Source organism: Gouania willdenowi, chromosome 13 (assembly GCF_900634775.1).
Source record: "Gouania willdenowi chromosome 13, fGouWil2.1, whole genome shotgun sequence".
Lineage (NCBI taxonomy): Eukaryota > Metazoa > Chordata > Actinopteri > Blenniiformes > Gobiesocidae > Gouania > Gouania willdenowi.
Genome location: NC_041056.1, coordinates 22,767,160 through 22,789,882, shown reverse-complemented (window position 1 = coordinate 22,789,882; position 22,723 = coordinate 22,767,160). Strand labels below are relative to the sequence as shown.

At 35.7% G+C, this 22,723-nt stretch overlaps 1 protein-coding gene across 1 annotated transcript; it reads left to right on the top strand.

Moving 5' to 3' along the window:
- scn2b (sodium channel, voltage-gated, type II, beta) lies at nucleotides 1-21,270 on the top strand. The gene is made up of 6 exons (XM_028464784.1): nucleotides 1-259; nucleotides 15,410-15,570; nucleotides 15,638-15,854; nucleotides 16,955-17,147; nucleotides 19,268-19,320; nucleotides 20,020-21,270. Exons 1-5 carry the CDS (start codon nucleotides 172-174, stop codon nucleotides 19,275-19,277), a joined length of 669 nt encoding a protein of 222 aa, XP_028320585.1. The 5' UTR covers nucleotides 1-171; the 3' UTR covers nucleotides 19,278-19,320; nucleotides 20,020-21,270.
- Nucleotides 21,271-22,723: the final 1,453 nt, after the last annotated feature.

Below are 22,723 nucleotides of genomic sequence, written 5' to 3'. Positions count from 1 at the left end.
CGGCTATAGACACTGCCAGCCATGTCCTGCCTCTGAAACTAACACATTCTGCTCTTTTTAAACACACAAAAAGCAGACTTTCTGCTCTGTTTTTTCTACTACTGTATTTATTTTTTATTTATTTATTCTAGCGGTTCAAACACGGATTATATATCAGCGCGAGAGGGTAACATGTCTTCCACCGCGCAGCAGAGATGTGCTGTGGTACAGCTGAGGAACTCACTGCCACTGATGGTGATGGTGATGCTGATGCTCTCCGGTAAGAAAACTGACGGTAATAAGACATCATCTCCATCCTCCCGTTGGAGTGTGGACCTGGGGATAATGGAGGAGGAGAGCAGAGGATGGATGGATGGATGGATGGGTGGGTGGATGGGTGCTGGAGCTGGGGGTGTAATGAATGTAAAATGAGATATCGTCTATTGATTATGAAACAGTCATCTATGCACGTTCGACCAATAATTTAAACTTGGATTGTTTTTGGATCTCAGATGTGTTGCTTTGCACGCCCTCCCCGCCCACCATTCCCGCTCAGTCTCTGTTGATGTCTAAATTATTATAGTGTACATCTGTAGATACTGTACCATAGCCTGTAGACTGGATTAACTGCTTTATCCTGCTACATATTTGAACAAACGTTGATACATCTGTGATATAATGATGGAAATTAAATAGGCCTTCATTCACTCAGTGGCACATTAATTGTTCCATAATATTAGGACGCGCTAAACCCAAGAAATACGGAAACAGTTTCATTTTATTTCATTTATTTTAACATATTTTTCTATTATTATTATTATTATTATTATTATTATTATTATTATTAATATTATTTATTTATTTATTTATTTATTTATTTATTTAGTTAGTTAGTTTTGGACAGTAGGAACAAGTAGTTTAGACTGGCAAATAATGGCCATGACAAATTGTGAACATGGTTAAATGGGCAAAAAATAAGCATTAAATATAATGGGTTTAATATTATTTGCGCCATAGTATATAGTCATCTTAAAGATGTAGATTATTGTTTAAATCAGAAATAAAAATGGGTTAAAAGTGGCAACAAATGGCAGAAAAACCACAGATATTGGTTAAAAGTTGCAAATTAGAGTAGCTAAAAACAAACAAAAAAGGGGTAAAAAGGGTTCAAAGTGTCAATTATAGATTATTTAGTTTAAACTGGCTAATAATGGGCATGACAAATTGTTAATGTGGTAACTGGCAAAAGCATGAAATATGGTGAAAAGAGGTTAAAAGTGACAATAATGGGTCAATATATGTGACGTTAGGTGGGAAAAGTGGTGAAAAGGGTTTATAAATTCCGAACATGTCTTGAAAGTGGAAAAAATGTGCAGAAAAGGCATTGAAAATTGATGGAGAAGTGGCAGAAATGGGAGTAATGTAGCAAAAATGCCTTAAAAGGAGCAAAAATATGGCAAGAAAAAGTGATGAAAATGGGTTAAAATATGGAATGTTTGGTGTAGTTGCAGAAAAAGGGAAAACAAATAAGCAGAAATGGGCTCAAAATTATTCATAGTTTATTGAAGGCATCTGGTCACCCCCTCCCAGTGTCTCGTGATCCCAAATGGGGTCCTCCTGACCCCAAGGTTGAGAACCCCTGTCCTAAACAAGCCACAATACAGAAGTCACTCACACACACTGTTCCTTCGAAAAAGCCAAAAGCAGAACATATTGTGCAGCAGTTTGTTAATACATGTGCTTTAAGACTTTATTTTAATTAAAAATATCAAGATTTATATTGTATATCACCATTTTGAGAAAAATTGATTGAGATATCAGTTTTGGTCCATATCGCCCAGCCCTAATGCACAGGCGGTAATATCACAAAGTTTATCATTATACTGGTTGGTAGAGCTACTATTGTTACCATGGAGCAAATATTTATTCCTGGTTATTGTTTTCCAGGGTTGTATTGGGCTTTGTTTACTGACGATCACCATAGTTTCAGTTAAACCAGTTACACAGCTTTAGGCCAGCCAGCAGCACAACTCAGAAACACTGTAAACACAATGGGCCAAGTGGAAAATAATACCTGGAATAAATATTTGCTCCCTTTTGATTTATTTATTGACAGAAAGCTAGTGCTATATCCACCTCCTGTCTTAGGTTTCCAACTTCCTTTGTAGGGAAAACAAAGTAAATATGTCATTTTAAATGTCCATTTTTTAATATTTTTTGATATGCGTGGCTCATTATAAGAATGTCTGTAACAATAACAATCAGACAAAATGGTTCCAAAAGTGGACATAACCCCAACATTACATAAAATCATTCAAAAACATATAAAATGACAGAAAAACATGCAAAAATTATTGTATATACTGTCCACACAAAATGAAATACAAAATGCTTTTTCTATTTCCTGTATTAATGGTCATTATTCTAAGGCAGTGGCTATACGTATGGTTGTCACATAAAATATACTGACATTCGGTCAGTACGCAGCACCCCTCATTGGCCAGTTTAGGTCACGTGATCAGTCAGGTATTGGCCAGTTTAGGTCATGTGACTAAGACTTAACCTAACCGTAAACCTAACCCTAAGTCTAAAAATAGTTGCGATGTAGGGTTAGAACTTAACCCTAAAACTAACAATAAACGTACCAATACTGGGGGTTGTTCGTACGGCAATCGCACGAATAGACACTTTCTTACTCTAAAGGATGACAGGAATTTTGATAATGTGGCTATAGAGATTCATGATGTTTCTTTTTTCAGCTTCAGGGCACCTGCAGGACTTAGTTTCAGCTACCAATTTAAATGGAAACAATTACTGAGCTTAAATAACAAAAATGTGCTGACATAATGTGAAATAATGAATATTGAGAATATTATGATTACATTGTTTACAAAGCACAAACTTAAATGGAAGTAAGCTATAAGCATGCTTTTCAAGATTTGTTAACAAATTAAAAAAAAAAAAAAACCGAACAGTGCAAAATAGTTAGAACATCTATGGCTTGAAATAAACAGACCAACTGATGAATTTAGTTTGAAATTGTCTTTCTATATATACGTAGCAGTTCTTAAGTTTGGTGAGCGACGCTATCTGTAGCGGTCCACAGGAACAGTCCTGTATATATATATATATATATATATATACATACAGTGCCTTGCGAAAGCATTCGGCCCCCTTGAACTTTTGCCACATTTCAGCCTTCAAACATAAAGATATAAAACTGTACGTTTTTGTGAAGAATCAACAACAAGTGGGACACAATCATGAAGTGAAACGAAATGTATTGGATATTTCAAACATTTTTAACAAATAAAAAACTGAAAAATTGGGCGTGCAAAATTAATCAGCCCCCTCAAGTTAATACTTTGTAGCGCCACCTTTTGCTGCGATAACTGCTGTAAGTCGCTTGGGGTATGTCTCTATCAGTTTTGCACATTGAGAGACTGGAATATTTGCCCATTCCTCCTTGCAAAACAGCTCAAGCTCAGTGACGTTGGATGGACAGCGTTTGTGAACAGCAGTTTTCAGTCGTTTCCACAGATTCTCGATTGGATTCAGGTCTGGACTTTGACTTGGCCATTCTAACACCTGGATATGTTTATTTGTGAACCACTCCATTGTAGATTTTGCTTTATGTTTTGGATCATTGTCTTGTTGGAAGACAAATCTCCGTCCCAGTCTCAGGTCTTTTGCAGACTCCATCAGGTTTTCTTCCAGAATGGTCCTGTATTTGGCTCCATCCATCTTCCCATCAATTTTAACCATCTTCCCTGTCCCTGCTGAAGAAAAGCAGGCCCAAACCATGATGCTGCCACCACCATGTTTGACAGTGGGGATGGTGTGTTCAGGGTGATGAGCTGTGTTGCTGGTTTCGTCCGACCAGAGCACCTTCTTCCACATGTTTGGTGTGTTTCCCAGGTGGCTTGTGGCAAACTTTAAATGACACTTTTTATGGATATCTTTAAGAAATGGCTTTCTTCTTGCCACTCTTCCATAAAAGCCAGAGTTGTGCAGTATACGACTGATTGTTGTCCTGTGGACAGAGTCTCCCACCTCAGCTGTACATTTCTGCAGTTCATCCAGAGTGATCATGGGCCTCTTGGCAGCATCTCTGATCAGTTTTCTCCTTGTATGAGCTGAAAGTTTAGAGAGACGGCAGGGTCTTTGTAGATTTGCAGTGGTCTGATACTCCTTCCATTTCAATATTATCACTTGCACAGTGCTCCTTGGGATGTTTAAAGCTTGGGAAATCTTTTTGTATCCAAATCCGGCTTTAAACTTCTCCACAACAGTATCTCGGAGCTGCCTGGTGTGTTCCTTGGTCTTCATGATGCTCTCTGCGCTTTAAACTGACCTCTGAGACTATCACAGAGCAGGTGCATTTATACGGAGACTTGATTACACACAGGTGGATTCTATTTATCATCATTAGTCATTTAGGTCAACATTGGCTCATTCAGAGATCCTCACTGAACTTTTGGAGAGAGTTTGCTGCACTGAAAGTAAAGGGGCTGACTAATTTTGCACGCCCAAGTTTCGATTGTTTATTTGTTAAAAATGTTTGAAATATCGAATAAATTTCGTTTCACTTCATGATTGTGTCCCACTTGTTGTTGATTCTTCACAGAAAATTACAGTTTTATATCTTTATGTTTGAAGGCTGAAATGTGGCAAAAGGTCGAAAAGTTCAAGGGGGCCGAATGCTTTCGCGAGGCACTGTATATATATATATATATATATATATATATATATAAATACCCCCAGCCTGTGAGCCAGATAGCAAAATAATAGGTGACACGTAGGAGGTAGCAGCACACCTTTGGATGAGAGATCATCCGTGCTCAGCAGAGCTAAGAGGGAGAGGAGGAAAGGCGTTTACGAGACAGAAAATGGCGCTACATACGAGAGTTGACGTTCCCAGCAGCACACACTCGACCAGAGTATGTGTGGATCTCATGGATAGTGTGGCGATGATGAGATAAAACGACAAAAAAAAACGGGGAACGCAGTGACACTCTGCATGTCCGGGAAGGAAGAGGAAGTTACTGTGTGCAGACTGACGAGAGAGAAAGTTGGAGGAACGCCAAAATACAGTAAGAAATCCATTCAACTCTGACCCATAACAAAATAATGATAGTTTTGCCATCAAAAGCCCTGTCTCTGTGTTTTTTCTATATATATGTAAGGAAACAATGTTCAGATGTTATAGTGGTCACGAAAGCAAAAAAAAAAAAAAAAATAGCTTTAAAGTCATGGACAGGGGTTTTTTTTAGAAAAAGGCTTTTTTTTCTCAGCTTTTTGCTCTGAAACTGAAGATTTGTGTAAAACTTGCTCTATTCAACAGCTGATTACAAAAGAACGACACGAGCCGGAAACAATTTCTTTTTTTGGATGAAAGTAGAGGCTTCAATCTTTCAGAATCTGTTGTCAGATTTCAGATAGTCATAGTAGAAAATATTCTGTGGGTCTTTAAAATCAGTCAAAATGCTCAAAAACGGCTGGCACTGAGGGGGGTAGAAAATCTGAAAATGGCTGGCACTGAATGAGTTAACATGCTCAGGCTGAATAAACAATACAAACGCGCACACACATACAAACGATATAGCTGATCAGATCAGCGTAAAGCCTTATATATAATTGCAATTAATTACTGTATATACAGAAAAATAATGCAGTTACTTGTTTTTGGGTTGTTTTTGCACTACTTAGTTCAAAAACGCACCAAATTTAAAATATAAGTCCAGTTGTTCATATATATACACAAGTCAGTGTTAAACCTAACAAACTCCCCAAACCATCTATCACAATGCAACTTTAAGTGCAACTAATATTCAGAAATATTATCATGCCTATATACCTGTTCTGTATTTCCCAATGATGAGGTGCACACTTTCACATATTGGTGCATTAACGTGTCAGTTTGGGTTCAATTTAAAGGGATAATTCATCTATAAAAACTAAAGTAAATGATCTGCACACTTGTTTTTTAGGTGTTCCAGTTGGCGCTGTTCACTTTAATTTAAAGTTGTAGCAATTCTGCAAAAACCTTTTTTTGTTTTAACTCAAAATATTACTAATTAAAAATGTTTAATTGTGGTGTGTTTCTATCATTGCTCTCTGTAATAAGTGGTTTATAGCTACAAATACAAAAATATGTTAAAATAAAAACATTTATCACATGATGCTGCCATAAGAACCTTCTGTAAATAAATAAATACATAATACATAACATGGGTAAGAAAGTGAAATGAATTATATTATTATACTTTGTAACATCCGCCACATTACCACTAGAGGGCAGCAGCATGATTTTAAGAGGAGAGCTTTTGGTTGTGTCTCTGATACAGAACAAGCAAAAGAACAAATAGTGTTCAGAATGAATAGAAAGCTAATATTAGTACTAGTCCAATTTTATTAGCACTTTGGCGAACTGGGTGAAAGCACTGGTTTCATCAATACAGTGGATTTAAATCCCAAGAACATCAAAGGCATTGCATAATGACCCATAGAGCTTTGACACAGCTAAAACACATGGGAGTATGAGGCCAGTATGAGACCAGTATGAGACCAGTATGAGACATGTGGAATAATGCTAGAAAATCCCATTATCAGATCTCTTCATGCTTTTTGCACAGGTTTTACAACACTACAACTGTTTCAATCTATATAACTTGAATTTTGGTGTTTTGCTAGACATATGTCTTATTAGCAGTGTTGGGAGTAACTAGTTATTTTCATAATATATTACAGTAATATATTTCTTTTTGAAGTAACTCAGTCGTGTAACTCATTACAAAAGTGAAAGTGGTAATATATTATAGTTACAATTAAAGTAACTCAAATTACATGCATATTTAATTTCAGTACATATTTGCTTTGTTTTCTCACTGTTTGCAAATGTTTGAGGAAAAAAAAAAGAAGAGATGATCACTATAGGTAAATATAACTTATGGGGAACAAAAAAGAGCTTTCTGCTCCTGAAACAGCAGAAGTATTGGAAACAAAACTTAGGCCGATGTTATTCCAACACTATCAGTGTTGATATAATTAGTGTTCTGGACCAAAAGTAACTCAGAGTAGTGTAACTCAGTTACATTTTAAAAAACAGTAGTATTGTAATACAAATATATTACATTTTTATCTCAGTAACTAGTAATATAAATATATTACAAGTTTAGAGTAACTTACCTAACACTGCTTATCAGTAGGGGTGTAAAGATGAATCAATCTAGATCGATTGATCGATTGTTTGATCAATAATTTAGTCAAATTAATCTAAAGTATAAACATCGATATCCATCACCATTTTGCCTTCCGCTTTTATTAGTTGGTGAGAATTTTTTATTTTTTTTTTCAAAGAATATTTTTCATGTAAATGTCTTAAACAGTCAGGCAGTAAAATTCTCAAAATCTATTAATATTGTGTTTTTATTGTTTAAAAAACAGATTATTGTCTGATATCACAAAAAGGCTTCTAAACTCAATCAAATCAAAATCGTATCGTGGCAGGCTTTGTGACATTGGCAAATTCGAATATAATACCCTACTGATCAGCCTCACAATTATTCAACTTCAAGACATACATTATTGGCAGCGGCCATAGGTACGGTTGCCGTATCGATATACCAACTTTCTAACCGTACGCAGCTCCCCTATTTGGCAAGTTTAGGTCACGTGACTAAGACCAAAGCTAACCGTAAACCTAACCCAAATCCTAAAAAGTGTTGTGATATAGGGTTATAACCTAACCCTAACCCTAAACCTAAGACGCTACGTACCAATAGCACCGGGGGTTGTTCGTACGGCAACCGTACAAATAGACACTTTCTACATTATTCAAACTTTTTGAATAAAACCTTTCATACAAAGCAAATGAAACACCAAGTGAAGCACTGAGCTTTTTTTTTTTTTTTTTTTAATGACTGGTGTTATTTAAATATTGTAACAGAAGCAGAAGAGGATGCATTACATTAAAAAACGTTACAATCATGAAAGCAAACCCTTTGTCATTGTAAACTTGGGGAAATACAGTATATTGGTGTATAAATATAAATCTGTTGTGTGATTTGTACAAATGGCAGATTCTGATTTTTACAAGATTATATATAAATAATATATATATATAAAAAAAAACACATAAAATATATATATACAGTTTTTCGTGACTAAAAGTGTCAGATATGGCTTTCAGCTATCGTGAGAGTTAAACAGACAAAACTGTTGACATTAATTATCGTCTACAAACCTCTTGTTTACACAGACTGATTGTCTTTTCTGGTTTCACTAAGAGCTCAGACGTATTAGCCAAACAGGATAACTCAATCAGTGGCCTCTTTCATTGATCTGGGACCACAAAACTAAACTTTAATGCTTTAGCACACCCATGAAGAAAGTGACTTTGTGATGTTAGCAGCTGTTATCTCCTGCTATGAAGGGTATACCCACGGCCAGGCTCTCTGACTCTGTTCAAAGCGGATGCGGTTGTCAATAATGCATAGTACAGTAAAACAGTGGAGGGAATGTTAACAAGAAGAGGCTTTTGAGTCTTCCTGGACGCTGCTGGTCAATAGTTGTCTGTATTTGTTAATATGAAGATAGGGATATGAATTCTCGATTCAAAAATTGATACAATGCATAGTGTGTTAAGGCAAATTATGACATCAAAACAATACAGTTTGTACAAGATCATTTAAAATAAACTGATTCCAATGATGCAATCACACAAAGGCAAACCTAAGACACAAGGTAACATATATTCATGCTAAACAAATAAAAAGTTACTTACTGTATGAGAAATAACTTTCATAAATAAAAATATTGCCTAAATAAAAGCTTAAACTAGCTGCCCCTTTCTCTGGGTGTATGCTGTCGGGTTATCACATTGTTTATTTATTTATTTATTCATTCATTTATTTATTTATTTAAATTGTTTTTTTAACTTTATGAATCGATTCAGAATCGTGGATGATCTCGTTTTTTTTTCCCCCCACCCCTATTAAGATGTGAGGGTAGTCCTTTTGGTTGTCAAGGATAACTGGTGCTGGAAAACCGCAGTGACGTCATGCAATGTAAGAACATTTTTGTACCATTAGATTAAAGATGTCGGTGGTGGCATAAACATATAAATGCATCCCTACTGGTGGATCTATGATGAATATTTTTCTTTTCTTTTTTTTCACACGCCTGTCTAGAAATAATAATAATGTAATGTTTAATATACCATCTGGTAATGGAAGCTAATTATGCCCCAGAGAAACATATTAACCTTGTAACCCAGTTGAAAATCTTTCACGGTGAGTTTTTCATATTCCAAAGGTTGTAAAGATCACAGGTTTTGCTGTGGATAATATTTGAAATGTAAAACTAGTCGTAGTTTAGTTTTTAGAGGAGGGTATTACTCTAATATCAGAAACGTCATGGTGTTGCCTTTCCTCTTTTTTAAAAAAAAACATGTTTAATCCTTTCATTCAAATAAAATCCATGCCATCTTGTCATTTTTATCAAGTCTAATCTTGTTTTAGTTGACCTTATATGTTGTAAATGGCAGTATAATAATTGGATTTGAGTGGATTATGGATATCAATCCTCACTCAGAAGAAGATGGAGATTAAGCAGCTTCTTTTTTTAAATTTATTTATTTACTTATTTTTAGAAAATACATACTGTACATCAGTTAATGCCTGTATAGGTATTTATTTTATTTCAGAAGTTCATGAATATCAAGGCTGAACAATTATTTGCGATTGCAATAATATCACAATATTGTGAAATATGATTTTCTAAGCTCAAAAAAGTTTTGGTGTTGAATCACTGCTATCAGCCTGAGTAGATCACCGAAGAACTTCCTGCTGTCTCTCATTTTGAGCCTTCCACCCATATTCCAATACTAATTTCAAGTAATAAACGAAGCCATGCTTTCATCTCTCTGACTGAAGAGTTTCCCAGGAGTATTTACTAAGTTTACAACTGTAAATGATGCAGATAAATGCACCATAGTTTAGATTAATTCATGCTTTATTTTAATATAAACCAAACCTATAAGACAGAAGAATTTATGTGGACGTTTAATATTGTTGATATATTACAGATTGATGTATTTCATGTTTTTGTTGAAAAACACACAGGAAGAGGACATTGACCAAATACTAAATCAATTTCTCATATGTTCTGTCTGAGTATGTTTGGGCCTTTAGACCAGTGGTTCTCAAATGGGGGTACATGTACCCCTAGGGGCATGTAGAGAGAGAGAGAGAGAGAAATTAGCAAATAAAGTGTAAGTCTTGGTCCCACCCCAGGTGTGAAATGACCACAAATGCTAAAAACTAGAAGTAAATCTATTCAGGAGCCACTAATTCGGTGTTTTTCAACCTTCGGGTTGGAACCCCATGTGGGGTCACCTGAAATTTCAGGAAAATTAAAATAGATTTTTTAAATTAATATGTTTTTCTTACTATTGAAACACACAACTGTATGTCTATGCTTTCACCTTGTGAAATATAAATCTAGTTAAACTTAAATGCAGTTAAAAAAAAAAAAAAAAGCTGAGCTCAAACATGATCAAAAATCAATTCTGGAAAAAAATGTCCTTGGGGTCACCAGAAATGATTAAATTCAGAAATTTGCATAGTTTTTTAGGTCTTTTCCCCCTCAAATTGTTCGCCATTGCACCTTCACTACCTATAGGACGTGAACACGCATCGACTTTTGTCAAGCAGCCAATAGCCTCAAAAAGCTCGTGGAGCACCTTGTATGTATAAAAATCTGTGATTGGCTGAGAAAGAGCCTCGTTCTTGATTTCTAAAGCTTGAATACAGAGCCAACAGAAGGTCAAATGTCCTCTCAGAACACTTTGAATAGCAATATGCTGAAAGGTTATTATGGATTTTTGACCAAATGATGCAAAATAAAAAGTACCTACTGCAGCTTTTAATCGCAATCGCAATATTTAAGCAAAAAAAAAAAAAATCTATTTAATTATTAATTTATTATAAGCAATTACATTATTTTTGCAAAATTGTTCAGCCTTGATGGATATTAGTGAACAGAGTTAAAAGCACAGTTAAAACCTAGGTCTCGCTAATTAGGACTATTACTGTCAAATACATACAATGTTAGCACATTGAACAAGGAGGAAATATTAAAGTAACATTTAAAGCTAATTATTTTTTATTGATTTGTTTGTAAGAAAACTATTATTTTGGCTTTTGGTTTTTATTCCACAGATGTTTGAATTAAAATTAAGCTTCAAGAAATTTCAAATAATGATTAGGGATGTCCCGATACAACGTTTTCACTTTCGATATGATATCGATATTGCAGCCTTGAGCATTGCCTGATACCAATACCGATCCGATACGATATCAGCATGAATCATACATACTTTTATTACTTATTTTGTAGTGTGGAATGTTAGAAATGTCTTCATCTAGTGATGTCACTCAAACAGAGAACAATAGTCAGCAACAGTAGATATGAGAAAAACTGTCCCATTTATTATTAACCTATTGGTTACATAGATTTTAACCTTCAACATAATATCTACTGTATTCTACAATTGAAAAAATGTAATATAATATATATCGGCGGTTTAAGATGCAGTACGATAAAATCCGATATTGGTTTTCTGGCTGATATTGGACCGATATCAATATCGGATCGGGACACCTCTAATAATGATTACAATAAAGCACGTAAAGTCACATTTGAGACATCTATTGTGCATTTAGAAAATGATTTAAAACACAATTTGTGTAAACTCCAAGGACTGTAACGTATCTTAGGCCGGCCAAGCTAAGATCATTCACCTGTTATATATGACACCAGCTACATAGCTTTGTTAAACAGGCCACCACAGGAACACATATTTGTCTCATTCAGATTATAAACATGGAGAATTTCAAAAAAAACATGGCAGGAACAATGGAGAATCTGAGAAATACCAAACGTAGACCCAGCTGTGAGAAAACAATACAACCAGCACCCCACAAAGCTGCCCTTTTAAATTAAAGTAAATCAAACTCTTCCAACAAATGCCATGTGTTCATTTTCAACAGCTTTATATAAAAAGGTCAAACACCAAGATGAGGGGGTCGCAATCCCAAAGAATGAAAAAAAAAAAAACGCTCATGTAACATATCTACAAGCTTTACTCTATTACCTGCAATGACCTTGTGCTTCAAAGGTTCGGCTGATAGAATAAAGGAGAGCGGGAGAGAGAGAAGGATGTTAAAAATGTTGGAAACAAAGAGGGAAGACTTCTTTTTTTTGAAGGTTGTTGAGTAATCGGAAAGAAAAAAGGTTGTTGAAAAGTAGTATGTGAGGTGGAGAAAGATGGGATAGGAAAGAGGGAGGGGCAGAGAGAGGGAGCAGTGGGTGCATCACTGCAGTATTTCATCTGTTAGCAAGTCTGCATCTGATGTTCTTTATTCTGCTAGCTAGCCAGAGGGCTGCTGAGTCAGCAGAAGCAAGAGCATGTGTGAAACGGTTTCTCACACGTTGTGTACAGCTTATGTTTGTGACATGCCTGCATGTGGCAGCATCTGCTCCATCATGAGATGACATTGATATAGCATAGTTAGCATGCTGCTGACAATGCAGTGTTTGTCTGTGTTTTTTATATATATATATATATATATATATATATATATATATATATATATAGGGTGTGACGATGTAGGGTGTGTGTGGTGCAGAGATGGAGCAACCCTGTGGAGTAGTGCAGCAGCAGTGGGAACGGAGCCAGAAACAGTTGACTGCAGAGGAGCAAAGTGTGCAGACTTTCTCTCTTTCTCTCTCTCTCTCTCTCTGTCATTGATCCAACATCATTCAGACATAGCAATCAATAATCAATGCATACATGTCCATCCCAATAATCGTTTATGTAAATGGTAAGTTACACAAAATACAGTGGAAGGAAATTTGATCAGATTAACTCAGTGGTTCTCAAATGGGGGTACGCGATGGCACTACAGGGGGCACATGAGAGAGAGTGTGGTAAATGAACAAATGAAAGCATTAAAAATATGGGGTTTTCTAAAAAAAATGTATACTGAATAATTATATTAACAGACAAACAACCACAAAACACACAAAATGACACAGAAAACACACGAGAAAAAATCGTACTATTACCTGCAACACAAAACGACAACAAAGACATACTAAATGAGAGAAAAATACACTAGATCACTACAAAATACAGAAAAATAACAGAGAAACATGCAAAACAACCAAACGACCCAAAAACACACACATTGAGATAGAATAATTTAAATGACACCATCAACATCAACAACGACAACAAAAACACACAAAAAAAGACAAAAATATACAGAATAATAAAAAGAACAGACAAACAGCAAAATACACAAAATGACACCAAAAACAAACAAAATGAAAATAGAAATTATGTTGATTAGAACATGAACTGAAAATACAAAGGTCAGTCTTGGTCCCGATCAGGGGGGAGATGACCATAATTGATAAAAACTATATAAATAAATCTATTCAGGAGCCACTAAATACTGTTTCATTCCACTTATTTACAAAATGAGAATCTTTAAAATGTGTGTTATCACTCATTCATTTATCATTATGCTCTATAGTTGTTTTTTCATAGTATTCTGAGCAAAATATTATTGTCGGACAACGAGGGTACTTGGATTCAGAAATAATTAAAAACGGGGGTACTTGAGCCGAAACAGTTTGAGAACCACTGGATTAACTGATGTTTTCAAAGCAGGCTCAGGTGGTAGTGGGTTGTCTTCTGATCGAGATGTTGGGGGTTCGATCCCAGTACCTGACTTAGTGTCCTTGGGCAAGACACTGAACCCTAAGTTGCTCCCAGTGGTTGACTTGCGCCTTGCATGGCAGTTCTGTCCCACTGGTGTGTGAATGTGAGAGTGATTGGGTGAATGAGCTGATATGTAAAGCGCTTTGAGACTGCGTCAGTGTGGTGATAAAGCGCTATATAAAATCAAGTCCATTTACCATTTACCATTTACCACTATAGTACTTGAGCTGCTTATTTAGTCTATTATATATAATATGTACTTTAGAACAGCCCGTTTTGTTTATTGTACGTTACACTTTGACTACTTTGACCCTTTACCATGCAGTTTTAACTGAACAGTTTACAGATCCTCTGCTGGTTTAATAAGAATTAAAACGTTATTAATTCAAAAATGTAAATTTGTCTATGTCTGAATGCCATTGCTATGCTTTAAAACAGTGGTTTTCAAACTTTTTTGGCTCAAGTACCCCCTTTGTTCAATGACAACATTTTGCTTAAAAATCTAATTAAAAACAACTATAGAGCATAACGACTGATAGCACACATTTTAAAGAATCTCATTTTGTGAATATATTGAAATAAACAGTATTTAGCAGTGGTTCCCAACCGTTTTTGGATCGTGACCCCATTTTTTTATATCAAGAATTTCTGGCGCCCCCAACAAATCTTTTTTTCTAGAATTTGTTTCTGATCATGTTTGAGCTGAGACATTTGTTTTTTTTACTGCATTTTAGTTGAACAAAATTTATATTTGTTTAAGATTGTGTGTTGTTATATAAAAAAGAAGGAAAAAAAAGAATAATAATTAAAAAAATTCTATTTCTATTTCCATTTTTCAAAAATTTCAGCAGTCCGGACCCCAAGGTTGAAAAACACTGATTTAGTGGGTCCTGAATAGATTTTATCATTTGCTGTCATATTGCGCCTGGGGTGGGACCAAGACTGACACTTTATTTGTTATTTTTCTCTCTCTCTCTCTCTCTCTCTCTCTCTCTCTCTCTCTCTCTCTCTCTCTCTCTCTCTCTCTCTCTCTCTCTCTGAAGTACCCCCTGTAGTGCCATTGCGTACCCCCATTTAAGGAACTTTAAAAGACAGCAATTCATCAGTGGTCACGGTGAGAAACGCTATGGATAAAGTGCAAGATAATGGTAATGGAATCGTGAGGCACCTCCTGATTCCCACCCATAGTGAAGCTTTAAGGAATCTCTCTTTGTGGCTACAGACAATTAAATAATAATAAAGAGGTTGAATTCCTAAAAGTACAGTTTGTCGCCATCATTTGGGAAGTTTACCTGCAAAAACATTTGTTTTGCATAACAGGACAATGCTTTTTTACATTCTGTGCAGTCGCAGAGCGCACATGGCCATAACCTACAGTACTCATTATTTGTGGTAAAGTTTAAAAAGGCAATGAAGGAATTGTCAGTAGCTAATCTTTAAGAACTCTCAAAGCTTCTTATTTTATTGGGCTTTAAACCTTGTCAGTATAATGAAGCAATTGTACAAAATTGTGAAATAATCCAGAATATCATTTCCAAACAGACAAAACCGTTAGAGTGTTTAAAAGTCATTAAGAGGGATATTTACAGTAAGTTTATGATTGATGATCTCTAACACTATTGCTGTTTTGACTTACAGGTTCTTGTTACAGCATGGATGTGATTGTGCCCAGTTACATCAATGCACTGAATGGAACTACAGTCAAAATCCCATGCACATTCACCTCATGCTACAAGATAGATGAGAGCGAATTTGTCATGAACTGGACCTACCAAGTAACGGAGGATACAGAGGACTTGGTAAAAATTGCAACAACTTCAACAACTTTTACACACCAACTAACACTCCTACTCTTTCTCTCTGTAGTTCATGAAGTTCATCAGAAAAAAAGGATTGGTTCCTCAGCGTTCTGAAAGGTTCTCGGAGAGGGTTACGTTTGTTGGGAACCTGGCAAAGAACGACTTGTCGATCACTCTGTCAGAGGTTAGGTCGGAAGATGAAGGGATATATAACTGCTATGTGAAAAACCCCCCGGATCGCATCCAGGGCCACGGCATCATAAAGCTCAATATCGTCAATGAACGTAAGAGTCATTTCCAGTCTTTCAGTCTATCCACAGATAAATGTTTACTAATTACAGTAGCATCCTAAATATGACACACACATTTGTTTTAAAACACAAGAGCTCTAAAGATCCCATATAACGAGGGCCCTATAAAATCCACGTTAACGGAATCGCGGACAGAATCACGGAATCGACCAATGAAAGTGGAATCCACTGTTGGACGCAGAAATGGACAGAATCGGGATGAAATGCCGTCACGTGAGGCAAAGGACATTTTTTTATAAATAAATGTTTCCGGGGCCGCTCATTATATATTTTGCCCTTCCCCCTCTCGTCCTTGCCACATTAAACACCGCCTAAACCACACAAAACACCAAATCTAAACTGCCAAAAAACTACGCAAATCATCACTCACTCCTAAATACAGAGCCGACCAGTCCCCACTTAACCTTACTGCTTCTGTGAAAGTCCGTCCCTTTCTCGTCACGTGCTGCATCGCTACGCGAAAATATGAGTCAGCTTCAATCAGCTTCACCTGCACAGAGCATTTAAACAACATCAGAGATACAGAAGATCCGTGGGAACAGTTGGGTGTTGTTGTGGACGAGACCATCGATGCCAGGGATTGTAGAGTCTGTCACATCGTAGGTTATTGATAACTTGATAGCTTCTAATGTTTTCTGAAAAAAATTGATTAATGTTTCTAAAGAAAACGGAATTGTGAAAAATTAATGCGGAAAACATAGAATTTGGAAAAAAAATAAAATAAAATGGATTTTATAGGGCCCTATATAACATGCTGTGTGCATGTGTGTGTGTAAATGCTTCAGGGATTTCAAAGCTCTACCAGTGATGAGTCAGCTTTTTACTTATTAATGACCAACAAGAGGTTGAATTTGGTCCCTCAGCATTTTGTCCAAACTTGCTCTCACGCTCACTCAAACACACAAACTCACACACACACACACACACACACACACACTGTAAATGACGTAGGCTAACTCAGCAGCACTTTCCTTCTATCCACTGTGTTTAATCAGCCCAGTAGAGCTTTTATCTAAGCATTGCACTTGTGTCCAGGTTTGTATATACAACATTTAACTCTCTCCTGTCCTCAGTTCCCCCTCCTAGGGATTCAACCATTGCAGTTGCAATAGGGGCATCGGTGGGCGGAGCATTAGCGCTCCTGATCCTTTCCATGGTTGTCGTGAAGTGTCTTCGTCGCCACCGGAAACAGGAACTGATTTCAGAGGAAAAAATGGAGGAAGAGGGAAAGCTGGAGGCGGAAGGAGTCGCAGAGGAAGGAACAAAGTAAAAAGAAGTATCTCAAGATATTAAAAAAACTTGAAGTTTTATAAATAAAGGCTGACATTACGCTGTCATTATTATGACATGACACCTGTCATGAACGAGGTCACTAAGTGTTGTTCGTTACCCTAACCCTTCGTTATCCTAACCTTAACCCTAACACCACTAGATCCCTCCACCTAACCCAAAAAATGCCAACAGCTCCAAAGATGTCATAACTTTGTGAAAGGTGTCATAATTTAATGACAGTCTTCATGACACCTTATTCATGTTAATGAGAGTGTAATGTCAGCCTTATGTATAAAACTTCAAATTAATTGTTCCCATAACATCTCATAGTGAAATTTAATGCCAAGATTCCTGTATCGTGACAAGTAATTAACACTTTTGTCTTTGCTTTACTTTTGTGTAAATGTGTTTTATTAGCCCAAAGAAAAAGGCTAGCACCACTAATTGCTCATGTTTAAAGGTGGAACGATATATCGTGTGACAATATATCAGGATATTAAAACATCACAAGATGTATCGTTAATTAAATTAAAAATAAATAGATAAAAATAACATTTCATATTATTTATATTCAAATCTAATTTTCATACTTATTTAACATTGCAGATTTTATGTGGTTTTTTTTTTCAATATTAAGAGAGTTCCTGACTCTTTCATTTCTTTCTGAAGTACATTCCATAAAAAAATTCCCATCACTGTGATCCATTGCTTTTGAGTTAATGCTGTTTTTTTAAGATGTCTTTTCCTTTTAAACAAGAGTGACTTTCTCTTTTTTCAAACCTTTCTTGGATGTTCTTTGGTAAAGTTTTTTATTGGCTTCATACAAAATCTGAAGAATATTATAATCAACATTTTAATTACATTTTAGTGACTTACATTTGATAAATAGTGGGTTTGATGGATCTCTATATCTAACGTTGTATATAGTTTTCAGAGCCCTTTTTGTGATATGAATAGGATTTTAAAATGAATTCATACGATCTACTGCATACCAGATTGTTATGGTTTATTTTCAATTTTTTTTACATTCCTTATGCAATTATGCCCAGTGCTTAAGCCAAATAAAGGCATGCTGCACTGTTTACAAGATGGAGGACAGCGTGTACTTAATGCACCAAAAAATTACTAAAGCCTCTTCTAAGCAGAGATCGAGACAGATCACGGTGAAAATAGTGAAAATGTCACTCTCAGGTGTGATTTATGTTTCTGTCACATCAACGTGTAGCCACCTGTGTTGACACACGGACCCCTACAAAGCTGCATGTTTCACAGAGGTCCTCTGCACTTCATTGTGACTGTAATTGATCCGCAAAAGTAAGACACCAAAGAGTAGCGATGACTGTAGATGGCTGGACCTCACGTGATACTCAAAGCTTCATATCAGTTAGAGCCCACACCATCGAGATGATGGTTAGGAAATGAAATGCTACGTGCTCCAAACACGAGCGATGTTTGAATCACACACAGGCCAAAACATTGCTGCTGTACTGAAAGAGGCAGCTAATGAATGGAAAGTCCAGCGTATAAACGCCCTAAAACAAGAGAAATAATAATTTTTTAATCTTTATTTGTGAAGCAAAACACTCCAACACAATCTCCAACTTTTTTAGTCAAATTGTTTTTCATCAACAAAGATCCGTTTGTTCACATTTGTTACTCTTCATTTTAACAATGATATTTCAAAAGGTCATCTAAAACTTTTTGAAATGTGATCTGATCTAAACTTGGCAGAGGTTTTTGGCTCTCTGAGTACTGTTGTATAGTTCTTGTATATGCACTGCTCTAAAGAACTCTACTTGGGTTTTCAGTGTTTATAGATAACCAAATTTTAAGCACATTTGGGAAGTATCAGAATTTTCAGTACCTGCTCGACTGCCATTACAACCATGGTCAAGCCGGTAGTTGAAAACCTGATATCTCCCAAATGTGCATGCTGCTGAGTCATAAGAGTAGATGCAATATACCAATTACTTACAATATTTACATCACCCGATAGTACCAATAAGCAAGTCTCCCTCTTTGAAATAGTATTTTTACCTGTCAAGTCATATATTATATATACAACTTGAGAAACTAACCTGTTTGATATTTGGGGTCCCTTTTCTCTCTCATAGACAACCATAACCAACCAGTGGATTGTGGAGCTCCCATTCCAGCACCTCAACTGGTAAATATCTATTGTCAGATGAGCTGATTATTAGATGCACAATGTAGAGTCGAGCACAAGCAAAACAATTCACTCGCCAAGGTCAAACAATGCAATGGGAATACATTTAAATGATGAAATTACATTAGCTATCAGGCAATGATGAACTACGGTCGGGCCCGCGGAATGTCTCCACGCTGAATAGCATGTACCACGTTTACGAGAATGCAGTCAAATGACTCGGTTCCACCGAGTAAAAAAAAAGGTCTCCAAGAGGGTCTTGACATCCACTCAAAGAATATCCATGTTAAATTACAGCTCAACAAGAAAAAGAAAAAGAATAAAGTCAGTGGCATTTTGAGTCCGGTAGCCCATTGTCACGTACTGAGTTTACCTCCGTACTGAGATTATAACCCTAATCCTAACCCTAACATAATCCATTAAACAAAAAAAACGCGTGTCCGTTCACTTTGAAAACAAAAATAAACAAAAATGAATTATTATTTTTTAGCAAAAATTATTTTTCCGGTAGTGCGCATGTGCGCGCTTGTGCATATATGCGCATATACAATCTCAGTGCGATGCGCACTCAGTACATGACACCGGCCTAAAAATGAGAAACAACTGAAGTAAAGTGATTATTAGTAACAAGAACTGAACCAACGCAATAAAAAGAAGTACTTTTCTAAATTTCACTTCTGTTTCTCTTCTTCCTTTTAGACATCGCTCTGAAGATCAGAAGTAGTCCCATGCTTGAATCATCCCTCACAAACGCTTCCAACATGTCTGTATGTGCGTGTGTGTGTGTGTGTGTGTGTGTGTGTGTGTGTGTGTGTGTATTTATAAATGTATGTGTGAGATTTGTCTTTTAGTCCATATGAAAAGCCAGGGGTTTTAACACGCAAAACAAATTAATTTGTTTAAAGTCTTTTTTTTTTTTTTAAACTGATTGGTATCACCTAAAAAAAAAGATATTACTGTATATTTTGAATACGGAAATATATTGTACGTAGAATTAGTAAAGACAGCACTGCAATACATCGTGTTTGCACAAACACTATAATAGTCATACATTGTGGAGAAAGTGAACACATTATACAATCAAGTGACATAAATTACTAAACAGTGCAATAACATCTGCAATAAAAGAAGAAAAGAAATTAGACTGTGATTGATCCAAGCAGAAAATGGGTGCCCCTCTTTATGAAACAAAGTGAATAATTATTTAAATAATCATGAATTTAACTTTGTAAAAAGGCCATTTGAAAAATGGATAAAGAAAAAAGACATCAAGTGATAGTTTAAAGATCAGGCTTCTTAATGTCTATTTCTATACCCGTCACTATCACATATATTAATATTGTCTACTTAAGCTTGAGCTGGAGGGTACGTTGTCCAGATTTTTTATAAATAGTAATTGAGTAGTATTTTATTGTGAAAGCTTGTGCTGCCGTTAACCAATCAAGCCACTGCCATATTGTCTGTAATATTTTTGGCTATCAGGGCAGTCAAAGTTTTTTTTATATAAAATCAGAATAATAAACACAACTCAGCTTAAGCTTTTCGATTTAAGCCTAAAAAAAAAATTCTTTCAATAATTCATAAAGTAAACCAACGTCGCAGATTCATGGGCCACTAAATAATCTTCCAAGCTCCAACAACACATTGATAGAACAATTGAACCAAAAATTCTGTTTTGTTTTGTTATATCCAACTAGTCTGTTAATGTAACTACAATATACACTATAGCCACCCACACTTACTACACAGCTTTAATCACATTTAAAAAAGCACTTTCATACCACAAGTAAAACAAACACATGATATATAGCAAAATGTACTTTTCTAATGCGCTAGTCCAGTGTTTCTCAAATGGGGGTACGTGTACCCCTAGGGGTACGCAATGACACTACAGGGGGTACTTGATAGAAAGAAAGAGAGTAGAAAATTAACAAATAAAGTGTCAGTCTTGCCCCCCCCCCCCCCAGATGTGATACAAACTATGGAAATAAATCTATTCAGCAGCCACTAAATCAGTGTTTTTCAACCTTGGGGTCGGGACCCCGTGTGGGATCGCCTGGAGTTTAAATGGGATTATTATTATTATTATTATTATTATTATTATTATTATTATTGTACACAAAATCTTAACTGTTTTTCTATACTATCAATTTGTTAAATATAAATCAAGTTAAACTAAATTGTCATGAAAATGCACAAATATGATTAAAATAAATAAATAAAAAAGATTCTAAAAAAAAAGTTGGGGGTCATAATCCAAAAAACTTTGGGAACCACTGCACTAAATACTGTTTTTTCCCACTTATTTACAAAATGGGATTCTTTGTGTTATGTGTTCCATCATTACGCTCTATAGTTGATTTTAAATTGTTTTCAAAGCAAAAAGTTGTAGTCGGACAAATTAGGGGTACTTTGGAAATAAGAGAAATAAGAGAAAGGGGGTACTTGGACTGAAAAAGTTTGAGAACGACTGCTTTAGTCAGTGTAATAAAATCATGTTAATTTCACCATATGTTTTAAATTACTGTTGAATTAATAAAGGTTGTATTTGACAGCCATGCCAACAACAGCCTTGTTACATTTCTATTCTTAATACATCACACACTGACATTAGCAGCAGTTCAGGACTTGGTGTCAAGCAGCTCCTTTTAAAGCGTTGTGGACTGTATAACTTTGGTTACTGTATAACTATGGTTACTGAATAACTATGGTTACTGACTAACTATGGTTCAGTTCAGAAGGACCAGTTTACCTTTGCTATAGTATTTCCTACTGCTATGAATGCATGTGAAAGCCTGCTCACTGTAACTATGTGAATCAAAGCATGTTTCAAGCAAACTCTATAACAATCAGGTTATACCATTAATCAGTCATCGTGACACACTGTATACATGTACTGTTTCAACTTTTATCCATAAATGTACATTACTCATAGTCATGAATTATTTGGGATTTGTTTCTCTTCATTAACATTTACTGAATCTGTAATTGCTTCTGGGTGCACACATACAGTACACATGGATGCATGCACTCTGTACCCCTCTTTAAATCTAAATGTAGCTAAAAATCGGAAACGATTTTCTAAAAAGGACCAAAATGTTTCAGTTATTCAGCTATATGAAAGAGCATTTACGGAATAGGAATATTGTCATTTTTAATGAACATCATAGTTCTGTCACCAAAGTGATGCCTTCATCTTAACCCTCTGGGCACCTTTGAAAAAATATGACACAGTACTCTTCATAAAACTGTCAGAATAAATGTCGTATATAATTTTTCCCCCTGTTTTTTTCACATCAGATCTTTTCAACAACTTCAGACCTAACCATGGATATACAAGATTTCATTATATTTCTGTATTTCTTTTCATGTTTTTATGCCCTTTCTATCATAAAAATGAAAT